General features: G+C 43.6%; 2 protein-coding genes across 2 annotated transcripts in view; one reads left to right on the top strand and one right to left on the bottom strand.

Moving 5' to 3' along the window:
* The window catches only part of cracr2aa (calcium release activated channel regulator 2Aa), a 75981-nt gene extending 57623 nt beyond the window's left edge, over positions 1–18358 (top strand). Inside the window, exons 14-17 of the mRNA XM_070901567.1 lie at positions 1926–2040; positions 2821–2922; positions 11564–11640; positions 16449–18358. Coding sequence (XP_070757668.1) covers positions 1926–2040; positions 2821–2922; positions 11564–11640; positions 16449–16539 — 385 coding nt within the window. The 3' untranslated portion in view covers positions 16540–18358. The remainder of the gene's footprint in view (positions 1–1925; positions 2041–2820; positions 2923–11563; positions 11641–16448) is intronic.
* A 2989-nt stretch (positions 18359–21347) lies between these two features.
* Positions 21348–27560, bottom strand: part of prmt8b (protein arginine methyltransferase 8b) — a 29106-nt gene continuing 22893 nt past the window's right edge. Inside the window, exon 9 of the mRNA XM_070901566.1 lies at positions 21348–21431. Within this exon, the coding sequence (XP_070757667.1) occupies positions 21348–21431 (84 nt within the window). The remainder of the gene's footprint in view (positions 21432–27560) is intronic.

Genomic DNA, 27560 nt, shown 5'->3' with positions numbered 1-27560 from the left:
AAAGGTTACCGCACAAGATAAGAGTTCACAGAGTTGGGGGTGATATATTAGCATGGATACAGGATTGGCTAACAGAAAAAAGGGAGTCGGGATAAATGGGTCATTTTCCAGTTGGTAAACGGTAACTAGTGGGGTGCCACAGGGATTGGTGCTGGGACCTCAACTATTTACAATCTATATTAGTGATTTGGATAAAGGGACTGAGTGTAATGTAGCCACATTTGGTGATCATACAGAGATGGGCGGGAAAGCAAGTTGTGAGGTGGACACAAAAAATCTGCAAAGGGATATAGACAGGCTAAGTGAGTGGGCAAACATTTGGCAGAGGGAGTATAATGTGGGAATGTGTGAGGTTATCCACTTTGGCAGGAAAAATAAAAAAGCAAATTATTATTTAAATGGAGAGAGATTACAAAATGCTGCAGTACAGACGGACCTGTGGGTCCTTGTGCATGAAACACAAAAAGTTAGTACGCAGCTTACAGCAAGTAATCAGGATGGCAAATGGAATGTTGGCCTTCATTACAAGGGGGATGGAGTATAAAAGCAGAGAAGTCCAACTATAAATATACAGGGTATAGGCGAGACCACTCACCAATACTCTGTTTTGGCCTCCTTATTTAAGGAAGGATATACTTGCATTGGAGGCAGTTCAGAGAAGGTTCACTCGGTTGATTCCTGAGATGAAGAAGTTGACTTATGAAGAAAGGTTGAGTAGGTGGATCTATACTCATTGGAGTTTAGAAGAATGAGCGGTGATCTTATTGAAACACATAAGATACAGAGAGGGCTCGACAAGGTAGATGCTGAGAGGATGTTTCCACTCGTGGGGGAATCTAGAACTAGGGGGCATAGTTTTAAGAATAAGAGGTCGCCCATTTAGAACTGAGATGAGGAGGAATTTCTTCTCAGAGGATTGTAAATCTGTAGAATTCTCTGTCCCAGAGAGCTGTGGAGGCTGAGTCATTGAATATATTTAATGTGGAGATACACAGATTTTTAAACGATAAGGCAGTGAAGGGTTATGGGGAGTGGGCAGGGAAGTGGAGCTGAGTCCATTATCAGATCAGCCATGCTCTCATTGAATGGCGGAGCAGGCTCGAGGGGTAAATGACCGACTCCTGCTCCTATTTCTTATGTTTCAATGTTCTCCTGGCTGACCTCCCACGTTCTACTCTACATCAACTTCAACTCATCGAAAACTCTGCTGCCCCGTATCCTACCTCGTAACTAGTGCCGCTCATTCTGCTGTGCTCGCTGATCCACATTGGCTCCAGGTCCAGCAACGCCTCAATTTTAAAATTCTGATCCCTGTTTTCAAATCCCTCCTATGGACTCGCCCCTCCCTATATCTGTAACCTCCTCCACTCCTACAACTTTCCGAGATCTCGGCACTGTTCCAATTTTGGACTTTTGAGCATCCCTGATTTTCAGCACTCCACCATTGGTGGCCGTGCCTTCAGCTACCTGGGCCCCAAACTCTGGAATTCTCTCCCTAAACCTCCCGACTTCTCTACTTCTCTTTCCTCCTTTTAAAATGCTTCTTAAATCCTACGTCTTTGACCCTTATGTGGCTCAGTGTCACATGTTGTTAACCGCTCCTGTGAAGAGCCTCGGGACATTTTACGATATTAAGGATGCTTTATAAATGCAAGTTGTTCTTGTAGATATGAGTCTGGGACTTACTGAGCTTCATGACACTAACTGCTTGGCAACAGGGAATGAAGTGCGTGTTTGGCGATCTATCAGAATAGCATGTGACACATGGGAATGTATTTTGCTTTAATTTTTAAATATATTTTGTGAATTTTAAAAATGGCTAAACAGAAAATTTGATGTTTATGAAGATAATTTTTTAAAATAAACTTTTCAAATTGTGAATGTTTATTAAAAGTTTCAGTGCGATGACTTGTTTAATGTTGCAGGTTTCGCAGTGTTACCAAGCAGTTCTTCCGTAAGGCCGATGGAGTTGTTCTGATCTACGATATCACAGCTGCGATGAGCTTTAGCGCCGTGCACCAATGGCTGGAGAGCGTGCAGGTTCCCTGACCAGATTCTCTCGTACTTTGTGACAACACAGATTCTGCAAATAGATCTAGATTATGGTGCCAAATTTAGCTCAATTTTGTCATTTATTCATCCCTCTTTAGCGCTGCTTTGTCTATTAGCAACTTGTTATCTCAGCAAAGTCACTGTTACTGAGGCAAACAAACTCTTTGGTTTGAAGATAAAGTGTTGTGTGAATCACAAAGGCTGGTGTCCTTCCTTGGAGATCTGTACCTGTGACAGCTTCTTCCAGACCACACCATGCTCAGGATTGTGTCACCGGCCCCACCAACACTGTGTTTAGCCCAAATTGTGGAATAGTTGCCGCTCCGTGATCTCACTGTTCAATGTGCTGTCACTCCCAGTTACCTCCAGCATTCTATTCCTCAAGTGGAGTCGTTAATTTCAAATATTGTTAACAAAGTACAAGGCCTCCCTCATACTTACGTGTGATCCAGCATGTTTATGCCAGTAATATTATTATGATTCAGTTTATGGTGCTTGTTACTGTCGCCATCGGTTTGAATGTTACTCGTGAAATAGTTATTGACATCGTGGCACCAAATTGCACGGTGCAATGTGGGAACTGCACACAACCCCACAAGGGCTAATGGGCCGAAGGGGCCACTGGATAGGAGGGATAGATGGGCCGAAGGTCACTGGTTTGGGCACAGAGCTATCTGGTGTTTATCCATTCAGCAATATTCAGTGTCTGAGGCAGGGTGCTGGGAGATGTGTGGAACTGATTATGATGTGATATTGTTGTGTTTATAGGAGGAAGCCAGTCCTGGGGTTTTAATCCTGCTCCTGGGCAATAAAACTGATCTGGAAAGTGAGCGTCAGGTTGCTTGTGAAGAGGGGCAGCGATTGGCTAAGGTTTGTATCCCAAGATCTATATTACTGACAGAGAAACATAGAAAATCGGTGCAGGAGTAGGCCATTCGGCCCTTCGAGCCTGCACCGCCATTCAATGAGTTCATGGCTGAACATGCAACTTCAGTACCCCATTCCTGCTTTCTCGCCATACCCCTTGATCCCCCTAGTAGTAAGGACTGCATCTAACTCCTTTTTGAATATATTTAATGAATTGGCCTCGACAACTTTCTGTGGTAGAGAATTCCACAGGTTCACCACTCTCTGGGTGAAGAAGTTTCTCCTCATCTCGGTCCTAAATGGCTTACCCCTTATCCTTAGACTGTGTCCCCTGGTTCTGGACTTCCCCAACATTGGGAACATTCTTCCTGCATCTAACCTGTCTAACCCCGTCAGAATTTTAAACGTTTCTATGAGGTCCCCTCTCATTCTTCTGAACTCCAGTGAATACAAGCCCAGTTGATCCAGTCTTTCTTGATATGTCAGTCCCGCCATCCCGGGAATCAGTCTGGTAAACCTTCGCTACACTCCCTCAATAGCAAGAATGTCCTTCCTCAAGTTAGGAGACCAAAACTGTGCACACTACTCCAGGGGTGGCCCCACCAAGGCCCTGTACAACTGTAGTAACACCTCCCTGCCCCTGTACTCAAATCCCCTCACTATGAAGGCCAACATGCCATTTGCTTTCTTAACCGCCTGCTGTACCTGCATGCCAACCTTCAATGACTGATGTACCATGACATCCAGGTCTCGTTGCACCTCCCCTTTTCCTAATCTGTCACCATTCAGATAATAGTCTGTCTCTCTGTTTTTACCACCAAAGTGGAAAACCTCACATTTATCCACATTATACTTCATCTGCGATGCATTTAACTACTCACCTAACCTATCCAAGTCACTCTGCAGCCGCATAGTATCCTCCTCGCAGCTCACACTGCCACCCAACTTAGTGTCATCCGCAAATTTGGAGGTACTACATTTAATCCCCTCGTCTAAATCATTAATGTACAATGTAAACAGCTGGGGCCCCAGCACAGAACCTTGCGGTACCCCACCATTCACTGCCTGCCATTCTGAAAAGTACCCATTTACTCCTACTCTTTGCTTCCTTTCTGCCAACCAGTTCTCAATCCACGTCAGCACACTACCCCCAATCCCATGTGCTTTAACTTTGCACATTAATCTCTTGTGTGGGACCTTGTCGAAAGCCTTCTGAAAGTCCAAATACACCACATCAACTGGTTCTCCCTTGTCCACTCTACTGGAAACATCCTCAAAAAATTCCAGAAGATTTGTCAAGCATGATTTCCCTTTCACAAATCCATGCTGACTTGGACCTATCATGTCACCTCTTTCCAAATGCACTGCTATGACATCGTTAATAATTGATTCCATCATTTTACCCACTACCGATGTCAGGCTGATAGGTCTATAATTCCCTTTTTTCTCTCCCTCCTTTTTTAAAAAAGTGGGGTTACATAGGAACTGATCCAGAGTCTATGGAATGTTGGAAAATGACTGTCAATGCATCCGCTAGTTCCAAGGCCACCTCCTTAAGTACTCTGGGATGCAGTCCATCAGGCCCTGGGGATTTATCGGCCTTTGATCCCATCAATTTCCCCAACACAATTTCCCGACTAATTAGGATTTCCCTCAGTTCCTCCTTCTTACTAGACCCTCTGACCCCTTTTATATCCGGAAGGTAGTTTGTGTCCTCCTTGGTGAATACCGAACCAAAGTACTTGTTGAATTGGTCTGCCATTTCTTTGTTCCCCGTTATGACTTCCCCTGATTCTGACTGCAGGGGACCTACGTTTGTCTTTACTAACCTTTTTCTCTTTATATCTCTAGAGAAGCTTTTGCAGTCCGTCTTAATGTTCCCTGCAAGCTTCCTCTCGTACTCTATTTTCCCTGCCCTAATAAACCCTTTGTCCTCCTCTGCTGAGTTCTAAATTCTCCCAATCCCCGGGTTTGCTGCTATTTCTGGCCAATTTGTATGCCACTTCCTTGGCTTTAATACTATACCTGATTTCCCTTGATAGCCACGGTTGAGCCATCTTCCCTTTTTTATTTTTACGCCAGATAGGAATGTACAATTGTTGTAGTTCATCCATGCGGTCTCTAAATGTTTGCCATTTCCCATCCACTGTCAACCCCTTAAGTATCTTTCGCCAATCTATCCTAGCTAATTCACACCTCATACCTTCAAAGTTACCCTTCTTTAAGTTTTGGACCATAGTCTCTGAATTAACTGTTTCATTCTCCATCCTAATGTAGAATTCCACCATATTATGGTCCCCAAGGGACCTCGCACAATGAGATTGCTAATTAATCCTCTCTCATTACACAACACCCAGTCTAAGATGACCTCCCCCCTAGTTGGTTCCTCGACATATTGGTCTAGAAAACCATCCCTTATGCACTCCAGGAAATCCTCCTCCACCGTATTGTTTCCAGTTTGGTTAGCCCAATCTATATGCATATTAAAGTCACCCATGATAACTGCTGCACCTTTATTGCATGCACCCTTAATTTCCTGTTTGATGCCCTCCCCAACATCACTACTACTGTTTGAGGTCTTTAACACTTTAAAGCATCTATAATTTAAAAATTTCAAAATGTTTTTGCCAAAAACAAAAGAGCTGCGTGAAGAATGGGAAGATCCCAGGCATTTACAGTAAGTCTGGGAGTGCCGATCGTGCAGGAACTGACCAATTATTATTTGAATGGTGACAGATTAGGAAAAGGGGAGGTGCAACGAGACCTGGGTGTCATGGTACATCAGTCTTTGAAGGTTGGCATGCAGGTACAGCAGGTGGTTAAGAAAGCAAATGGCATGTTGGCCTTCATAGTGAGGGGATTTGAGTACAGGGGCAGGGAGGTGTTACTACAGTTGTGCAGGGCCTTGGTGAGGTCACACCTGGAGTATTGTGTACAGTTTTGGTCTCCTAACTTGAGGAAGGACATTCTTGCTATTGAGGGAGTGCAGCGAAGGTTCACCAGACTGATTCCCAGGATGGCAGGACTGACATATCAAGAAAGAATGGATCAACTTTGCTTGTATTCACTGGAGTTCAGAAGAATGAGAGGGGATCTCATAGAAACGTTTAAAATTCTGACGGGTTTAGACAGGTTAGATGCAGGAAGAATGTTCCCAATGTTGGGGAAGTCCAGAACCAGGCGTCACAGTCTAAGGATTAAGGGGTAAGCCACTTAGGACCGAGATGAGGAGAAACTTCTTCACCCAGAGAGTGGTGAACCTGTGGAATTCTCTACCATAGAAAGTTGTTGAGGCCAATTCACTAAATATATTCAAAAAGGAGTTAGATGTAGTCCTTACTACTCGGGGGAATCAAGGGGTATGGCAAGAAAGCAGGAATGGGATACTGAAGTTGCATGTTCAGCCATGAACTCATTGAATGGCGGTGCAGGCTCGAAGGGCCGAATGGCCTACTCCTATACCTATTTTCTATGTTTCTATGTAACACAAAAACTGTCTCCAATGTAATGGAGAGCGGTGAAACTCTGCGTAGCCCACAGGCAGCTCCTGGTACTGTTTCACAACTCTCACAGCAAGTCATGTTAATCTCACTCATTTTTAACTTAACAATAACACATTTTAAAATTGCAACATTTACTACAAATACATGTTAAAAATCAAAGGTATTAATCCCAAGGCATGTTGGTTGTGTTCAATCCAACGTCTGTTCTTCCTCCCCTTGGCAGCTCCCTCCTCAATCCACTAAAAGTCTTCCATTTCCAGAGTGGCTGCTGTACACCCTCAATATCCAACTGAAAGTTTCTAACATCCAATCTCCAGATAGGTGAAAATTTAATCGCAGGAATTCACTCCATGCCCTGGCTTTTAAACCCTGCTCAGATCCGTGTGATTGGGCAACGGCTTACAACAGCAAATTGCATTGATGTAGCGTTTTTAACGTAGAAAGCCGTCCCAAGGTGCTTTGCGTTATCAGACAGCTGTTTGAACAGCAGGAGCTGCCTGTTTCTCTGCTCATTCTCGCTTGTCATGTGCTCCTGATCTTCTGGGTCCATTTTTTTTTTAAACAACATTAACAATAGCACCTGATAAATTTCCTTCAAAGACACCACTGAAAACAGACGGGACAGTTTCTGTGTGATGGTTTGTGAAGAATCTGCAGCTTCCCATTCTGTGCCGTTTTCTGAGAAAGCGAGATCTGTTTTCTGAATATTGTGTTTGAAAGGAATGAGACAGTAATTCTCTGAAGGCAAAACATTTGCACTCCTCCCCTTCCCCAGCAAAGTGCAGAAAACACACGGTTGATGTGACACGTTACCGCATAGTTATCCTGCAGCTGAAGCTAGTATGTCAAATCACATCACTCATCGTCCTGACATTACTGCGGTCACATGAAGGGGAATGTCAGAAAGCATATGAAAACCCAGATCAGGTTCCTATTGATCAGTTGCTCCTTCCTCCAATAAAGCCATTTTAATCCCAAACAACTTTATCTTTCTTTAAAACATCCAATGCAGTTATCAAATTCCGTCTGAAAATTCCAGTAAATCTATATCCACTGAAAGGCCTCCTCTACTAATCTATTACATCCTCTACTAATCCAAAATTAATTGACAAATTAGCATAGAGGCAAACAGATTAAAAGGTTAAATGCGTGGCTCAAAGAGTGGTGTGGGAGGCAGGGTCTTGCTTCATGGGGCACTGGCAGTAATGGGGAAAGAGGGAGCTATTCTGTTGGGACAGGCTCCACTTAAACCAGACTGGGACCAGTGTCCTGGCGAATCGAATAACTAGGGCAGTAGACAGGGCTTTAAACTAATAAAAGGGAGGGCATTAGGTGGGAGGATTCAGGAAAAAGTAAATTCAAAAGCAGGCAGGGAAATGTCAAGGCTGTAGAGCAGAGTAGTGATCTGGGTAAATATAAGCAGAGTGGTCAGGAAGGGACAGAGAGAGTATCAAAGGGCATCAGTGACTTAAGGTGACATCAGGGAAAGTTAGAAAAAAGTTCAAGCTGAAGGCAGTTTTTCTGAATGCGTGAATGCATTCGCAACAAAATAGATGAATTAATAACACAGATAGAAATTAATGGGTTTGATCTAACAGCCATTATGGGTAGCAGAGTAACCAAAGTTGGGAACAAAATATTCCAGAATACTTGACTTTTAGAAGAGATAGGCAAAATGGAAAGGGAAGCGGGTATCCCTAATAATAGAGGATGGGACAAAGACAGTAGAGGGAAAGGATCTTAGCTCGGAAAATCAAGAGGTAGAATCAGTTTGGGTGGAACTAAGAAATGGTAAGGGGCAGAAAACACTGGTGGGAGTTGTTTATAGGCCCCCAAACAGTAGCTGTAATGTAGGGTACAGTATAAATCAGGAAATTAGAGGCACATGTAACAAGGGTAATACAGTAATCACGGGGGCTTTAGTCTACATATAGACTGGGCAAACCAAATTTGCAGTAATAGTGCAGAGAACGAGTGCATGTAATGCATAGAAGATAGTTTTCTAGATCAGTATGTCAAAGAACTAACTAGGGAACAGGCTATTTTAGATCTAATATTGTGCAATGAGACAGGATTAATTAATAACCTTGTAGTAAAGGAGCCCCTCAGTGATCATAATATGATAGAATGTTATGTTGAACTTGAGAGTGATTTAGTTAAGCCTGAAAGTAGTCTTAAATCTGAACAAAGCAGACTACGTATATATGAGACGAGTTGGATAAGGTTGGTTGGGAAACTAGATTAAAAGATGTGATGGAAGATGGGCAATGGCTAGCATTTAAAGAGATAATCTGCAATGAATATATATTCCCTTAAAGAATAAGAACAACATGGAAAATGTGGTCCAACCGTGGCTAACGAGAAGTTAAGGATAGTATTAGATTAACGGAAGAGGCTTGTAATGTTGCCAAAAAGAGCAGCAAGCCTGAGGATTTTAGAATTCAGCAAAGGAGGACCAAGAAATTGATAGAGAAAATAGAATATGTGTAAACTAGCAAGATACATAAAAATAGATTGAAAAAGCTTCTATAGGTATGTAAAAAGGAAGAGATTAACGAAAGTATATGTGGATCCCTTACAGGCAGAGACAGGAGAACATATAATGGTTAATAAAGAAATGGCAGAGACATTAAACAAGTACTTTGTATTGGTCTTCAAGAAGAAGACACAAAAAATATTCTGGAAATAGTGGGGAACCAAGGGTTCAGTGAGAATGAGGAAGAAATTAGTATCAGTACAGAAATAGTACTTGAGAAATTAATGGCACTAAAAGCCGACAAATCCCCTGGACCTGATGGTCTACGTCCTAGGTTTTAAAGGAGGTGGCTACAGAGATAGTGGCTGCTGTATAGGGGTAGCCCTGATAATAAAGGATGGGATAAAGACAGTAGAGAGAAAAGATCTTTGCTCGGAAAATGAAGTGGAATCAGTTTGGATGGAGCTAAGAAACAACAAGTGGCAGAAAACATTGGTGGGAGTTGTTTATAGGCCCCCAAACAGTAATGTTGAGCAGGGAATAAATCAGAAAATTAGAGATGCAGGGTTTTGATTTTCCAGAATTCCATACATCTAGAACAGTCCCCGCAGACTGGAGGGCAGGAAATGTAAGCCCGCTATTCAAGAAAGGAGGGAGATAAAAAACAGAGAACTATAGATCAGTTAGCCTGACATCGGGAGTAGGGAAAATGCTAGAATCTATTATTAGCGACATTGTAACAGGGCACTTAGAAAATCATATGATTGGGTGGAGTCAACACTGATTTATGAAAGGGAAATCATGTTTGACAAATCGATAGAGATTTTTGAGGTTGTCACTAGCAGGGTAGTTAAAGGGGTACCAGTCGATGTAGTGCATTTGGATTTTCAAAAAGCTTCACTAAGGTGCCACACGAAGTTATTACACAAAGTTAGGGCTCATGGGATTTGGAGTAATATATTAGCATGGATTGAGGATTGGTTAATGGACAGAAAGCAGGGAGTATCAATAAACTGGTCATTTTCAGTTTGGCAGGCTTACTAGTGGGGTACTGCAAGGATCGGTGCTTAGGTCTCAGCTATTCACAGTCTATGTCAATGATTTGGATGAGGGGACCAAATATAATATATCCAAGTTTGTTAACGATACAAAGCTAGGTGGGAAAGTAAGTTGTGAGGAGGATGCAAAGAGACTGCAAATGTCTTCACTCAAAGGCTTGTGAATCTTTGGAGTTCTCTACCCCAGATGGCTGTCTATGCTCAGTCGTTGAGTATATTCAAGACAGAGAGCGATCGATTTTTGAACAACAAGGGGGAAACTAAGGAATATGGGGATTGGGCGGGAAAGTGGAGTTGAGGTCGAAGATCAGCCATGATCTTATTGAATGGCGGAGCAGGCTTAAGAGGCTGAATGGCCTACTCCTCGGATTACATAGGATATACGGCCCAGAAACAGGCCATTCGGCCCAACCAGTCCATGCGGGCATTTGTGCTCCCCTCGAACCTCCTCCCGTCTTTCCTCAGCTAAATCTATCAGCATAACCCTCTATTCCCTTCTCCCCCATATGCTTGTCTAGCCTCCCCTTAAATACATCTTATTTCCATAGCAAGTGCCACATTTTCACCACTCTTTGGGTAAAGAATTTTCTCCTGAATTCCCTATTGGATTTCTCGGTGACGATCTTATATTGATGGCCTCTAGTTATGCTCTTCCCCACAAGTGGAAACACTCTCTTTGTACCCATTCTATCAAAACCTTTCATAATTTTAAAGACCTCTATTAGGTCCCCCCTCAGCCTTCTCTTTTCAAGAGAAAAGGGACCCAGCCTGTTCATCCTTTCCTGATATGTATACCCTCGCATTTCTGGTATCCCCTCGCAAATCTTCTCTATACCCTCTCCAGTGCCTCTATATCCTTTTTATATTATGGCGACCAGAACTGTACACAGTACTCCAAGTGTGGTCTAAACGAGTCTCGATACAGGTTTAGCATAACTTCCTGCACCTGTTTCTTATGTTCTTAATCCCAGTGTATTGATGCAGTGTGAAGCGTTGATTTGACAGCTCCTTCTGGCTTGTGTTTTCAGCAGATAATTGCTGGCATTGCTGCACTGCCCACCAAAGATTAAGTTAACTGCTCTTAGAATTCTGTCAGGATAGCATACATTATCCTACAGATCTTGCCTTCAGATGCATATTTACCAGACACTCACCTTTGCTCATTCTCTTGAGGATCCTGTTCCAAATCTGGACCCGAATGTGCTGCCATTGACAATTCTTTGACTATGCTTTACTGATTCCGACAATGTCAGCGGTTTGTGTATCGGAACAGAATGACTCGACCTGGGATCAGTGTAGCAATGTTGTGTGAAGAATTTGTTTAACTCCTCTGCCGTTTCCTGATTCCACCCAAAATATTTCCACTCGTGTTGTGCTTAAAGGGCTGTCTGGACTTTGCCTTTTTGTCCGCTTCTTACTCAGATAGAAAGTTCCTTTGCATCTGTCTATTAAATGCTTTCCCTCTGGTCTCTGTAATCTAATCCTCATGTTAATTACCTTTCGTTATCTTTGGACCACTTGCCTTCATGAATAACGAATTCTGTACACATTTAGTTAACGATACAAAAATCTAACGTGGATTCATTATACTTTTGCCCTTTTTACAGGAATGTAATTTGATTTTCTATGAATGCAGTGCTTCCTCAGGTGTCAATATAACTGAACCCATGCTGCATTTGGCCAGGTAAGGTAGCATTATTGAATCAGAAGATAACAGGAGTCTGAAAGAGTAATTTGAAGTCATTGATTGTATATTTTAATGATTTCACAACATTTTTGATGTTTTTATCACAATGCAGTGATATTGTCTGCTGAGAACATAAAACAAAACTTTGGTTCTGAACTAACACTCTGTTCCCACCTCAGTCCGAATGCAGAGTAACACAGACTGAGCTGATAACAAACTTCATGGACATTAGATACTGTCCCAATATCGAGGGATATGGAGATCGGCCAGGTGGAGGCGGGGGGGAAGTGGAGTTGATGGTGAAGAATTGAATGGCAGAGCAGGCTCAAGGGGCTGAATGGCCCACTCCTGCTCCTAATCTTATGCAATATTATCGTCTCACATTAGTGTTGATGCTGTGTGTTTTTTAAAAACTTAGGTAATTCCAGCTTGGAATTGTTTAAAAATATTATGGTCTAGATTTTCCAATTGGCTTTTGTGGCCAAGGATTATTCCTGTGAATCTCACTGATCAGAAAGTGTAGGGTTAGAAGCCAATGATTTTTAAAGACTTTTAAAAATTTGTTCTTGGGATGTGAGCGTCGCTGGCAAGGCCGGCATTTATTGCCCGTCCCTAATTGCCCTTGAGAAGGTGGTGGTGAGCCACTTTGGTGAACTGCTGCAGTCCGTGTGGCGAAAATGCTCCCACAGTGCTGTTAAGGAGGGAGTTCCAGGATTTTGACCCAGCAATGATGAAGAAATGCCAATATACTTCCAAGTCAGGAAGTACGTGTGACTTGGGGGAGAAGATTTATCGTATGTCACAGGCCCTCCTGAACTCTCCAAACATTTTAAAGTAAAAAAATATATATTTTTATTCAGGTGATCCCCGATCTCTACCTTATTCATGCACTTGTTGGTGTTTACATAGAAACATAGAAAATAGATGCAGGAGTAGGCCATTCAGCCCTTCGAGCCTGCACCGACATTCAATAAGATCATGGCTAATCATTCCCTCAGTACCCCTTTCCTGCTTTCTCTCCATACCCCTTGATCCCCTTAGCCATAATAGCCATATCTAACTCCCTCTTGAATATATCCAATGAACTGGCATCAACAACTCTCCGCGACAGGGAATTCCACAGGTTGACAACTCTCTGAGTGAAGAAGTTTCTCTTCATCTCAGTTCTAAATGGCCTACCCCTTATCCTAAGACTGTGTCCCCTGGTTCTGGACTTCCCCAACATCAGGAACATTCTTCCCGCATCAAACCTGTCCAGTCCCATCAGAATCTTATCCGTTTCTATGAGATCCCCTCTCATCCTTCTAAACTCCAGTGAATAAAGGCCCAGTTGATCCAGTCTCTCCTCATATGACAGTCCAGCCATCCCTGGAATCAGTCTGGTGAACCTTTGCTGCATTCCCTCAATAGCAAGAATGTCCTTCCTCTGATTAGGAGAACAAAACTGAACACAATATTCCAGGTGAGGCCTCACCAAGGCCCTGCACAACTGCAGTAAGATCTCCCTGCTCCTATACTCAAATCCCCTAGCTATGAAGGCCAACATACCATTTGCCGCCTTCACCGCCTGCTGTACCTGCATGCCAACTTTCAATGACTAATGAGCCATGACACCCAGGTCTCGTTGCACCTCACCTTTTCCCACTCACCTAACCTGTCCAAGTCACCCTGCAACCTCTTAACGTCCTCCTCACAGCTCACACCGCCACCCAGTTTAGTGTCATCTGCAAACTTGGAGATATTACACTCAATTCCTTCATCTAAATCGTTAATGTATATTGTGAAGAGCTGGGGTCCCAGCACTGAGCCCTGCGGCACTCAACGAGTCACTGCCTGCCATTCTGAAAAGGACCCGTTTATCCCAACTCTCTGCTTCCTGTCTGCCAACCAGTTCTCTATCCATGTCAGTACATTACCCCCCAATACCATGCACTTTGATTTTGCACACCAATCTCTTGTGTGGGACCTTGTTAAAAGCCTTTTGAAAGTCCAAATACACCACATCCACTGGTTCTCCCTTGTCTACTCTACTAGTTACATCCTCAAAAAAATTCCAGAAGATTTGTCAAGCATGATTTCCCTTTCATAAATCCATGCTGACTTGGACCGATCCTGTCACTGCTCTCCAAATGCGCTGCTATTTCATAATGATTGATTCCAACATTTTCCCCACTACTGATGTCAGGCTAACCTGAAAAGGACCCGTTTATCCCAACTCTCTGCTTCCTGTCTGCCAACCAGTTTGTAATTACCCGTTTTCTCTCTCCCTCCTTTTTTAAAAAGTGGTGTTACATTAGCTACCCTCCAGTCCATAGGAACTGATCCCGAGTCGATTGACTGTTGGAAAATGATCACCAATGCATCCACTATTTCTAGGGCCACTTCCTTAAGTACTCTGGGATGCAGACTATCAGGCCCCGGGGATTTATTGGCCTTCAATCCCATCAATTTCCCTAACACAATTTCCCACCTAATAAGGATATCCTTTAGTTCCTCCTTGTCACTAGACCCAGTGTCCCCTAGTACACTCGGAAGGTTATTTGTGTCTTCCCTCATGAAGACATAACCGAAGTATTTCTTCAATTGGTCTGCCAGTTCTTTGTTCCCCATGTTAAATTCACCTGAATCCGACTGCAAGGGACCTATGTTTGTTTTCACTAATCGTTTTCTCTTTGCATAAATATGGAAGCTTTTGCAGTCAGTTTTTATGGTCCCTGCAAGCTTCCTCTCGTACTCTATTTTCCCCCTCTTAATTAAAATGCTAACATTAAATAGTGTTGGAAATATTCACCTAGCATAGAGCAGACAACATGGGACATTCCCAGTGTCAGCGATGTTCATCCTATTGCAAGCATCAGACAGGGTAGTCAGGTGTTTAGGGAGGAGGAACAGATTAACTTTGGTACCAACCTCGTGCCTGATCTCCCCTTCCATAGTCAGTGCTGCCAGTGATGGAAATGAGGCACGGATAGTGAGAACTCTGTATACTGCCTTAAAGAAAACACTGATAGAATGGCAGGCACTCTGTGTAAAGTCAATTGCATAGATAGGAACATAGATATATAGTGAGTGTATTTATCTGCAAAGGGAAAATGCAAAGATTTTCATTAGTTTGACAACAAAAGCCTATTGTGGAGAAAATGCCACCCGTGGATCTGTAATAATGTTATAAACGTCACGTGAAGTCGGGCTCCCCATGTCTGATTGACCACTGTCCAGTTCAAGTGCTCACATCTCACAGGACATTTGCTTTGCTTTAAACCCCTGTGCCAGTCATGTGACCCACTACTTCCGTCCCTTAAGCAAGGGGCCCACACGAGACTCCACACTGCCTTTCCGAGGGGCGAGGTGGGGCGAGCGACCAATGGGCGAAGGACTGATGGGCGAGGGGCCCAGGGACAGAGGGGTGAGGGACCAGGGACCGAGGACTGAGGGGCCAGTGACCGAGGAGTCACAGACTTTCTCTGTTCTGTTATTGTTGTTTCTGGGGATCACAGATGATATTTTATATGCTCAAAGTTGCAAGCTTTTCAAATAATCACCCTTTAGTTGATCCCAGTACGAAGCATTCTTGCCTTCCCGTTTCAGATAAAGGTTTACACTAACCAGCGCAGACTCAATGGGCCAAATGGCTTCCCTCTGTGCTGTGTTATCCATTATTATTACTATTATTATTATCATTATTATTGTAATAGAGCTCCCCGAGTGGACCACTGCTCCAGCTAGTGAACTACTGTGGTAATGCAACTACTGATGTAAATAATAAAAGGGTCATGTGGCAAAGTCACATGATGACAGTTTTCTGTGTACGAGCCATCTTGCAGAGTGTGTTTGTTAGTGATGTAAGAATATATCGCAATAACATCCAAATCAATTGTAATGCACAAATATTAGATAACTATCTGTCTCAGGACATGAATAGCAGCAATGATAGTCATCCCAGATCTTTACAGACTGATAACAGAAAAAAATGTTGGATAATTAATCGACATGTTATTTAAATGTATATCATTATTTTTCTCTCATTTTTCCTTCCTCTCTGCCAACCCTTTGGTATCGCAATCATACTTGATGTGTGAGATTAGATAGTGAATGTTACGAGCTACTTAACAGAGGGTATTAAAGCCCACCATGAACCTGATGTCCATATTAATCGCCGGGCCCTGGAATATTGTGGGCCATCCTGACCTCTGTGAGAACACCACTGCAGGTCGGGGCTATAGAGCTGGAGCACCGGGCCCTGATACATCGTGGGTGAAGGTACGGGGGCCCAGAAGAGCCGAGGGCCCAGGGGCAGCACGGGCCAGCCCACACTGCGATATGTCTGCGCATTAGGTCCGTGCAGCAGAGCAAGTCTCCGGTCGTCCTGGTTAATCTTTGCCACTGGACCAAGACCTCGCTCTGTCAAGCCCGCTGATGTGCAATGGCCACCACACATTAAAACAATCCACGCACAGGCATCTTCCACCCCCTCAATTGGAGTTCAGGACTGGAACATCAGATCTTTCATTGAAACACCTGTGAACTCTTGTGGAAGCAAGTCATCCTCATTCGAGGGTCCGCCTGTGATAATGATGTTATCCATTAACCATCTCTGCTCCCTGTCCAGTTACTTTGTGTTTGCAGCATTTTCTATGTTGCCGTTCATGGCTGTCTTTGTGAAGCACAAGGCTTGATGGGACAATGCTCGAATATAAAATTCCTTGCTTGTATTTTCCAAATTTATAAAAGGGGGTGGGGACATTTTTGTAACTTTCAGCTCACTTTTTATTGTGACTAAACATTTATTTAATGTGCTTGTTTAGACTTCTAAAGGAACTGGAAGATGAGGAAAAGGAAAAGACAGTTGAGCTGGGGGAACATTGTCCCCAACAGAAAACTTGCTGTGTAAGATAAGGAGCATGTACTTCTGGTCACCAGAGGCGTCTCGATGTCACTGAGTGAAGCACACTGCGCAGTTTTGAGCATTCGTCTGTGTTTACTGCGCTCGAGACGGTATGAATGAAAAACACAAAGGGAGCTTCAGTCCAAGTTACCAGCTGGGCATTTTACCGTTGAATTCTTCAGGCAATGTGAGGCAATTGAAAAGATTGGAGGTTCTCTGCATTTTAAATTCTTTATCAGATTATGCAGAAAGTTCTATGGGACTGTTTAACCAGCCAGCTACAGACTGGGCACAGAGGGAGCTTTCACATCGGCCGATTTATTGCACACATGAAGCAAGCTGTTAAACTTTGAATCATTCCTCTTTTGCTGGGTTCATTTCTGGATCCTGTATATCTCTGTCGCAGCCAAAAAGATCTTGCAAATTTTATTTTTTTAAACGTTGTGCAGCTTTTAAAGATGATAAACCTGGTGTTCTTTGTGTGAATATGGAACAAAAAACACAATGGCAGGGGGTATGATCAGCGAGCCAAGAGGAAGACAGACTTTTGCAAATAAACCTTTAAATGATACACTCGAGCTTTAAGATTTTTCCAAAGGAGCTTTTGACGTGATTAAGGAAATTCAGCTTATTTAAAGATTCTCAGATTTTGTACAGGTTAGAATCAACACCAAAAATTATTTATAGACTGGTTAGAATTCTTATTAATGGCAGAATTAACTGGATTATTTACTTTTAACAAACGTTGACACTTTTACAATGAGGATTTTGGTTGTTTTTTGTGGGTGATGTTAAAGGGATTGATATGTTTACAGCATCAATCTGCTTTGCTCGGATTTCTCCATCTGGCTTGTACAGGCCCTCGTGTTAGTGAGGACTTGCAGCTCCTGACCGAGAGGAGTTTATATTCATTTAGCACAGTCGGTGACACTTTTCAAACCATTTTTCTTGGCACGTTATCACGTCAGAATATGGGGTGATTTACTGCCATGTGCAGTGTTTCATATTTTTAAAATAATGTTTAAATCGTGGTCACTGGGCCTTTGTACCCCTTTTACAGCAAATCTCTGCTTTGTGCCAACATTAAAATAGCCTTTTACCACCATGGTGCTCAGGATGTTGTCTTCAGTCTAACGATGGATTTCTGACACATCTCCGTTATCTGCAGAATAGAACTTTAGCGGTTTAGTAAGTTCCATGCCGCTGAAGCATTATTTATTTTTGTTTTGTGAGGGGGAGAGAGAGAGCCTTCTATTCTTCAAACTTCTTGTATCCATATTTACAAAGTGTGTTGGTGTAAGTGACTGATAATAGTAAATTCTCAATGTTTCAGTAATCACTTTCGGCCTTGTAGCTTGTGCTTCAAAGCAAATAACCGGGAGTTTGGGAGAGGCGAATTTTAAAAAAATCATTGTACAAGTAAATGACAAGAAAATGATTTGTAAAGTTGCAGTGATGTGGGAATGATGCAATCTGCAGGAAAAGGGGACCGAGAGCATTGAAGAAAGTGACGGTGAAAAGTCCTTCAATAGGACCTGGTGACCTTAGTGTTAGATCATTCAGTAACACACCTTTGGCACTGCATTCTAGTTCAAATCCTGCTTTGGTGTTCGAATACAGGGCCTTGTTTGGGATCAGTGAGTGCAGCAGATGAAGGATCACTGGTCTATCAGCAACATCAAGGTTTGATCGACTCACCCACATTGTTTAAAATCCTCCAACACCGTTCTGTGCTAGGATTTGTATCGCTTGATTTTCACCACGGTACGCCAAAATAAAATTAAACTGCTCTGTATATTTTATCTTCATTTCTGTAGTGAATTTATCAAGAAGGGCACAGTTTTAAAGAGCTGTTAAAACTGACCCCATTACTAAGTTAGCTTCTTGTACTGTGTTTGATGAGTTGTCAGCTGGACATGCAGTTTCCACAGAAGATGCAATCTCCAGCTCAATATAAATGGCCCTGTTGTCAAACAGCTCTGTGGGAAAGGGTCAGCTTGATTTTGCAGCTTGTCTCATCGATGCTATTCGAGTTTGTGGTGACGGGGCAAAGAGTGGGGATTAGCGGTCGAGGAACGAATAGCATTTCCTACATTTGTAACATTTGCGCCACACAAGTGCCAGGCAATGACCATCTCGAACAAGCGAGAGTCTAACCACCGTCCCTTGACATTCAATGGCATTACCATCGCCAAATCCTCACCATCTACACCCTGGGAGTCACTATTGACCAGGATCTTAACTGGACCAGCCACACACATACTATGGCTACAAGAACGGGTCAGAAGCTGGGTATTCCACAGCCAGTGTCTCACCTCCTGACTCCCTAATTATGGACAGGCACTAAGTGCTGGCCTTGCCGGTGATGCCCACATCCCATGAATGAATTTTTTAAAAAAGTGGTGACCACATCTTTTTTAATAAGTACTTCATTGGCTGTGAAGTGCTTTGGGACAGTGTGAGATGGTGAAAGGTACTATAGAAAGGCAATTATTTTTCTGGTTGTAGTCTTGGGGTCCCTGCATCATTCCTCACTCCCTGGTCACTAGGACAGAGAGAGCTGGTCTCCCCCCAGCAAGTGGAACCTGTGCCAATGCAGATTATACCAGCATTCCTGAGCGGCATCAAATCAAACAAACAATCAGGAGTGCAGCACCAACACAGCAAGATCCCACATATGGCAAATGAGATTATTAATCAAATATTAGTTGAGGAAGGAATATTGGCTGGAGCACCAGGAGAATTCCCTGCTCATCCTCAAATACAGCCGGCAGATATTTTACATCCACCTGAGCAGCGAAGTGAGGCCTTGGATTACAGCTTCAGCCCAAAGCCAGCACATTCAGAATTTAGCACTGGAGACGAGTGTATGGGGTGTGTGTCTGTGCACTGCGGGCTGTCTGTGCACTGCGGGCTGTCTGTGCACTGCGGGCTGTCTGTGCACTGCGGGCTGTCTGTGCACTGCGGGCTGTCTGTGCACTGCGGGCTGTCCGTGCAGTGTAGGATGTATGTCTCTGCAGGGTGTCTGTGCACTGCGGGCTGTGTGTGTCTGTGGAGGTGAGCATAGGTTTATATAGGTGTTCGTATGTGCATGTATGCAGACATTTATATTTATAAAGAAAGACTTGCATTTCTACAGCGCTTTTCATCGCCTCAGTACTTCCCAAAATGCTTTACAGCCATTGAATACTATTTTTGAAGTGTAGTCACTATTGTAATGCAGCAGCCAATCTGTGCACAGCAAAATCCCACACATGGGCCACATTGTCCGCATGCCCCACATGAGACTCCCAAAGCAAGCGTTCTATCCAGAACTCCTACAAGGCAGGGGAGACCCAGATGGGCAGAGGAAACGTTTCAAGGACACCCTCAAAGCCTCCTTGATAAAGTGCAACATCCCCACTGACATCTGGGAGTCCATGGCCAAAGATTGCCCTAAGTGGAGGAAGTGCATCCGGGAAGGCGCTGAGCACCGAGTCTCATCGCCGCGAGCGTGCAGAAAACAAGCGCAGGCAACGGAAGGAGCGTGCGGCAAACCAGACTCCCCACCCACCCTTTCCTCCAACGACTGTCCCACCTGTGACAGAGACTGTAATTCAGTCACCTGAGAACTCACTTTTAGAGTGGATGCAAGTCTTCCTCGATTCCGAGTGACTGCCTATGATGATGGTGATGAAATTAAGGGGAACTTGTACAATAGTCAGATACAATGTCAATAAAGAAAAATGTTAAGAGCATTTGCAGTATAATTGATGAATAAATGAATTTATTGCATTTTTATAAAGCACATAAGTAAATTTTTAACATTTTGAATAAAAATTAAATGACAAATGCTTTGATTAATGCTGTGGTAAAAGAACAAACATTAATGAGAAAGATTCCCACCAACTGTTTGGCAAATATTTTATTTCATGCCGTCCATACTAGAGGAGAACACACACAATACTTTCATCCCGAATTCAATACTGGGTCACAGAGCAACACGAGCTGCCATTCCTTACTGTTTGTATTACCAGTATCAACAACAAGTACCTTCACCGTGTTCATTTACACAACTGTGATCATTGAAAGTAAATTAAATTCTACTTTTACAACTTGCAAATAATCAGTTACTGAATAATTTAAATTATTTGTATGAATTATACATAAGAATCTGAAGAATGTTTCAGTAAATGCTTAAGATAAACATTTTGCCCTTTAAAATGTAAAGTAAGCTGGCATTGAGAGTTTAAAATAATTAGATTCTAATCACCAACTTAATGCAACAACTGATGGAGGAAATGGACTGCCCTGTAACCAGGTTGTTGCTGGTTAGTGAACTGTTCCAAATCACACACTTCTCCAGCAGATTTGTTGTCACATGAAATGCAATTAGTGAAAATTCCCCTATTATGGAATTTTAATTCTCATATTGCACGGGACACAGAGTCTATTGCTATCTTGACAGATTTTTAGCAAAAATAATTTCAGCACTTCTTACAAGCAGGAGGGAAACAGCCATTAATATCCAACAGGTTTATCCTCGCGTTCATTCTGAGAACCTTTCTGCTTCAAATAATGGGTTTTTTAAACAAATAACATCTTTCATTCTAATGTTACAGCTTCCATTTCTAGTTACTGGAGCACTTTGTGCCAGTGACCGTGAATAATAGCAGTTCAATGGAGAGCACTGGTATCCAACCAGTGGCAGAAATATTGTTTTATTCTTGTGTTGGAGGGTTGCTGTTAGCGGTAACATTTCATATCTTAATATTCATAATCTTAGAATCACTTCGCTGTGATGGGAAGGTCTGAGAAGCAATTGTTCCAATGGAGTAAGTTAACGCATTTTGTATTCATAAGATAGAGATGCTTCACACAACTGGCCTCTGAAATCCAGATCCAGCCTAAAGTCCAGATCCCGCTGCAATAAAAGCAAATTTACATTCTTTATCTTCAATAATGGAAATTACATTATTACAGAATTACAAACTGAATTCATTCCCTCCAACTGAAATGAAACTACTACAGGTACTAGATGCCGGTATGTGGCTGACCTCGAAGAGCGCAGTCGCTGTTGGGTATCACCCTCCAGATGTCAACAGATCTGTTGTGTATTTCCAGCATTTATGCTCCGAGTTTAGATTTGCCATTTTGTGTCATCGCCACAATATTATCTTGTATTTGTGGCTCAAGGTGTTCCCGTTGCGGACGAGCATCCCAGCAGCAACTTGGGCCCAATTCAAAAATTCAAGGTCGTATTTGAGCAAGTTAATTTCTGCACCCCCACCATATGCCGAGGCTACCTGCTGCACCACACATAACTCACATGGAGCCTGAGCCAGGCCCAGGTTTATCTCAGCTTGTAAAATTTTCAGCTGCAATCTAATTAACCCCATAGCAAAATATTTCAAAATTGGTGCTTATTAATAAACAGCAAGAAATCAACAAAAAAAATTACGAAAAGTTTACTTTTAATGGTTTTACTTTCAGCAATGTCAGATTCTCACTCCTTCCCAGTAATCAGGACATTTATTACTGGGTCACTGCCACTCGCTGCTTGATCACAGCAGCTTAGCGAAGGTTCAATACTTCCTCGCTTTTTATTTTCTTTTTTGACAAAGAGCTGCAAAAAGGAAGACGGAAAACTTGCAAGGAATATTCAGGCTATTAATAAAAGTTTATATAAATATATTAAGGGACAGCGAATGGTAAAGGAAATGTGGGCCGCTGAAGACGGGCACATGTGATACCGTAATCGATAATAAAGAAATGGCAAACTTGTTAAATTAATACTTTTATCCATCTTCACAGTAGAGGAAGAGGAAAAAGTATCAGTGGTACAAGAGAACCAAAAATTAAATCGAGGGGAGGATTTAATAATGGCAATGGGGAAAATAATGGGACTTAAGAGGGACAAATCTCCACAAGCTGACAGTTTCAACCCAGGATATTGAAAGAAGTCAATGAGGGAATTGCAGATGTTAGTCATAATTTTCCAACGCTCTCTAGATTCAGTAATTGTGCTTTTAGATTGGAAAATTACAAACATCACTATTATTTAAGAAGGGAGGGAGAGATAAAACAGGTAAGTACAGACCTCAGTTTAACATCAGGCATCAGGGACAGAGTGAGTGAGCACTTGGACAAAGAGAGCATGAGTTTGGGATGGGGAGGCCATGTCTGACCAATCTAGCTGAATTTTTTGAGGTCACTAACATGATGGATAAGGGAGTGTCTATAGGTGTTGTCCATATGGACTTTCAAAGGGCATTTGATAAGGTTCCTCACGAGAGCTTATTGGCAAAAATGAGAGTGCACAAAATTGAAGGTAACCTTGTGACATATGTTAGAAATTGGTTAGAAGTTAGGAGACAGAGAGTAGTGCTAGAGGGAATGTGCTCTGATTGGTGGGATTTGACTAGTGGTGTTCCCAGGGATCTGTACTGGGGCCTCAGCTTTACACTGATATGGATGAAGGAATAGAGAGTTGTATATCCAAGTTTGCAGATGACACTAATTTAGGAGGTGCAGTAAGTAGTGTAGCTGGGAAGAGAAAGTTACAAAGGACATGGACAGATTCAGTGAGTGGGCAAAACTGGCAGATGCAGTTCAATGTGGGGAAGTGTGAGGTCACAGAATCATCATCATAGGCAGACCCCCGAAATTGGAGGAATTACAGTCTCTGTCACAGGTGGGGCAGACAGTGATTGAAGGAAAGGGTGGGTGGGGAGTCTGGTTTGCCGCACACTCCTTCTGCTGCCTGCGCTTGCCTTCTGCATTCTCTCGACGACGAGACTCGAGGTGCTCAGCGCCCTCCCGGATGCTCTTCCTCCACTTTGTGTGGTCTTGGGCCAGGGATTCTCAGGTGCCAGTGGGGATGTTGCACTTTATCAAGGAGGCTTTGAGGCTGTCCTTGAAATGTTTCCTCTACCCACCTCAGGCTCACTTGCCGTGTTGGAGCTCCGAATAGAGCGCTTGCTTAGAGAGTCTCATGTCAGGCATGCGGACAATGTGGCCCGCCCAACAGAGCAGGTCAAGCTTGGTCAGTGTTTCAATGCTGGGGATGTTGGCCTGAGTGACATTGGTGCGTCTATCCTCCCAGTGGATTTGCAGGATCTTGTGGAGGCAGCGCTGGTGTTATTTCTCCAATGCTTTGAGGTGTCTACTGTATATGGTCCACATTTCTGAGCCATATAAGAGGACGGGTATCACCACTGCCCTGTAGACCATAAGCTTGGTGCCAGATTTGAGGTCCTGGTCTTCAAACACTCTCTTCCTCAGGCGACCGAAGGCTGTGCTGGCGCACTGGAGGCGGTGTTGGACCTCGTTGTCGATATCCGCCCTTGCTGATAGTAGACTCTCGAGGTATGGATAATGGTTCACGTTGTCCAAGGCCATGCCGTGGATTTTGATGAGCGAGGGGCAGTGCTGTGAGGCGAGGTCAGGTTGGTGGAGGACCTTTGTCTTACGGATGTTTAGTGTAAAGACTATGCTTTCATATGCCTCAGTGAAGGTGTTGACAGTGGCTTGGGGTTTGGCCTCAGTGAGCGCAGACGCAAATGTTGTCCGTGTACTGTAGCTCGACGACAGAGAATGGGACGACCTTGGATCTAGCCTGGAGGCGACGAAGGTTGAACAGGTTCTCATTTGTTCTATAGTTTAGTTCCACTCCAGCAGGGAGCTTGTTGAGAAGGAGATGAAGCATTGCAGTGAGGAAGATCGAGAAGAGTATTGGTGCGATGACGCAGCCCTGCTTGACCCTGGTCCGGACGTGGATTGGATCTGCGGTGGATCCGTTGGTCAGGATCACGGCTTGCATGTCATCGTGGAGCAGGCGGAGGATGGTGATAAATTTTTGGAGGCAGCCAAAACGGAGGAGGACGCTCCATAGTCCCTCACGGTTGACAGTGTCAAAGGCCTTTATGAGGCCAAAGAAGGCTATGTACAAGGGTTGGTGCTGTTCCCTGCATTTCTCTTGTAGCTGTTGCGCAGTGAAGATTATGTCCGTTGTTCCCCTTAGTGGACTGAATCTGCATTGCAACTCTGGGAGGAGCTCTTCAGTCACAAGGAGATGATGATTGAGGAGGATTCTTGCGATGACTTTTCCAGTGGCCGACAGCAGGGAGATTCATACAGCACAGAAGGAGGCCCACAGCGTAGAATGTTACAACACAGGAGGAGGCCATTCGGCTCATCGTGTTTGCGTTGGCACTTTGAAGGAGCTATCCCAATTAGTCCCACTCCCCTGCTCTTGCCCCATAGTCCTGCAAATTTTTCATTTTTACGTAAATAGGTCATCTGTGAGCCGATAAAGACAATTGGAATCTTTTCTTAATGGTGAGAGACTCGGGACTAGGGAAGGGCAAATGGATTTGGTACACAAATCACTAAAAGCTAGTGCACAGGTACAAAATGTATTCAGGAAGGCACCATTTGCAGGGATTTGTTCTCTCTCCCGAGCTCAGGTGTATTAAAAGCGGCAGTTCACACAAGTGTGAAAATGTGACATAAAATTGTCTGATGTGATGTTTCATTACTGAAAAATATTTCTCTGGAAATGGGAGGTGGAGCTTGGTGAGACCAAAGATCTGTTGCCCTATAGGTGCAGTCCCACCAACCACAGCGGGAGTGCGGGGAAAGGTTATACACTGGCCAGGACTCGATACCCAGCTCTGCATCACCATTATGCTTCATAAATGGTCGTAGGCTGGTGCAAAGAGCGCACATTGCATGACACATGGTGCACTCGGTTAAAGTAGGGGAAACTTCAATTCAATACTGAAATATGGCAGTGAGGATCCCAACATTCGCTCATGCAGCGCACTTGGCGATGGTGTTAGCGATGTGCATCTGAATTAGGTGTCCTAGGTTGTTGGAACTGGAAAGTTAATTTAAACGGGGCCACAAAGTAAAGGCAAGTCAGTTCAGGCCACACCTGAACTGTTTTTTTTAATCTGTTGCCATTTCCACGACCCATTGTCCAGCTCTTGCTTTATTTCCCCCACATGCACCGTCAGTTTCCCCAGTGAGAATCCCCATCTCGCCTTGCTCTGAGAAGCAGAGCAGGACCAGAGTAGGGATATTAGGCGGGTCAGTTGCAGACAGGGGTGCACAGACCTCACTTTGGCACATGATCAGTGACAGACGCTCCTGTTCTCAGGCAACGTTGTGACAGACTTCCACAGGTACAGTATTGCAATACCCGGCTAAGTGTAATGTCAGAAGGATCTTCAATAGCACCCAGTCACAGGACGTCAGATTTAGTTAGACTGCTAACGAAAGGCTTGTCAAGGGGACCAATACCCATGCTACACCCATCGAGATGATGTTACCAACTATTTCTGCTGCAGTTATTACGCCTACCTGGCCAGGACCTGTCTTCACAGTAGACAGCCAGAAGTAGAGAGCTTCCGCAGCCAACACCCAGTGAGCGGAATGGTCAACAGAGGGTTAAAATCTCAGCGTGGGCTGCTCCATCACTTGTCTCCATATTAAGTTTCCATTTCCTTCATTTCTGACTGTCAATTGCTCTCTCCCTCTTCAGCCTTGCAAAGGCTGCCAATTGGTTGAGGTTTCCTTTTAGCCTTTCCAAAAGTTGCAAAGATTTTTTATCCCCTATTCTGCACCTTCCTTCAATTATCTGCACCTCTGTAAAGTTCCCCCACACATAACCTTCTGGTCCCAAAACAAGGCCAAGTCACTGCACTCAGGGCTGTGAATAGCTTTCAAAACGACTTGACTCCAGGAATTGAGTGCTCTTGTTACATTCCCGTTCCGCCTAGATTTACACCAGTCCGTAATCCTTCAGGACTGAATTATGTCAGCAGTTGAAACTTGGCCTCTCCAGAGTTTAGGAAGGGAGGCTTTGGAAAGACAGTAACAGCGTCAGAAAGAAGAGAAGCATCAAAGCCCATGAGAAAAATAGCTGCAAGGTTGTGAAGAAAGACAAAGAGATTTTGGCAAAGACAGAGGGAGCATTTGGAAAGGAAATGATTGGGACAGGATGATGAGCAGGGCTCCTGGGACAGACGGCGATAGCCGGCAGAGAGTGGACATAGTCAGGACAAAGGCACTGACACAGGAACGCCGGAAATAGGTGCAGGAAAGGCTATTTGGCCCCTCGAGCCTACTCCACCATCCAGTAAGATCATGGCTGAACTGATCTTGGGCTCAGCTCCACTTCCCTGCCCGCTCCCCTAACACTTCACTCCCATATCTTTCAAAAATCTATCTCCACCTTAAATATATTCAATGACCCAGCCTCCACAGCTCTCTGAGGCAGAGAATTCCACAGATTTATGACTCTCAGCGAAGAAATTTCTCCTCATCTCAGTTCTAAATGGGTGATCCCTTATTCTTAACCACACCCCCTAGTTCTAGATTCCCCCACGAGTGGAAACATCGTCTCTGCATCTACCTTGTCGAGCCCCATCAGAATCTTATGTTTCAATAAGATCACTTCTCTTTCTTCTAAACTCCAATGAGTATAGACCCAACCTACTCAATCTTTCTTCATAAGTCAACCCCCTCATCTCAGGAATCAACCTCGTGAACCTTCTCTGAATTGCCTCCAATGCAAGTATATCCCTCCTTAAATACCAAAACTGTATGCAGTACTCCAGGTGTGGCCTCACTAATACCCTGTACAGTTGTAGCAGGACTTCCCTGCTTTTATACTCCATCCCTTTGCAATAAAGGCCAACATTCCATTTGCCTTCCTGATTACTTCCTGTACCTGCATACTAACTTTTTGTGTTTCATGCACAAGGACCCCCAGGTCCCTCTGTACTGCAGCATTTTGTAATCTCCATTTAAATAATCATTTGCTTTTTTATTTTTCCTGCCAAATTAATAACCTCACACTTTCCCATATCATACTCCATCTGCCAAATGTTTGCCCACTCACTTAGTCTGTCTATATCTCTTTACAGATTCTTTTGTGTCCTCCTCGCAACATGCTTTCCCACCCATCTTTGTATCATCAGCAAACTTGGCTACATTACACTCAGTCCCGTCATCCAAGTCATTAATATAGATTGTAAATAGTTGA

The sequence above is a fragment of the Pristiophorus japonicus genome, chromosome 15, assembly GCF_044704955.1.
Source record: "Pristiophorus japonicus isolate sPriJap1 chromosome 15, sPriJap1.hap1, whole genome shotgun sequence".
NCBI classification, from domain to species: Eukaryota; Metazoa; Chordata; class Chondrichthyes; family Pristiophoridae; genus Pristiophorus; species Pristiophorus japonicus.
Note: the sequence above shows the minus strand (reverse complement) of the source record. Positions and strands in the feature narration are given on the sequence as shown.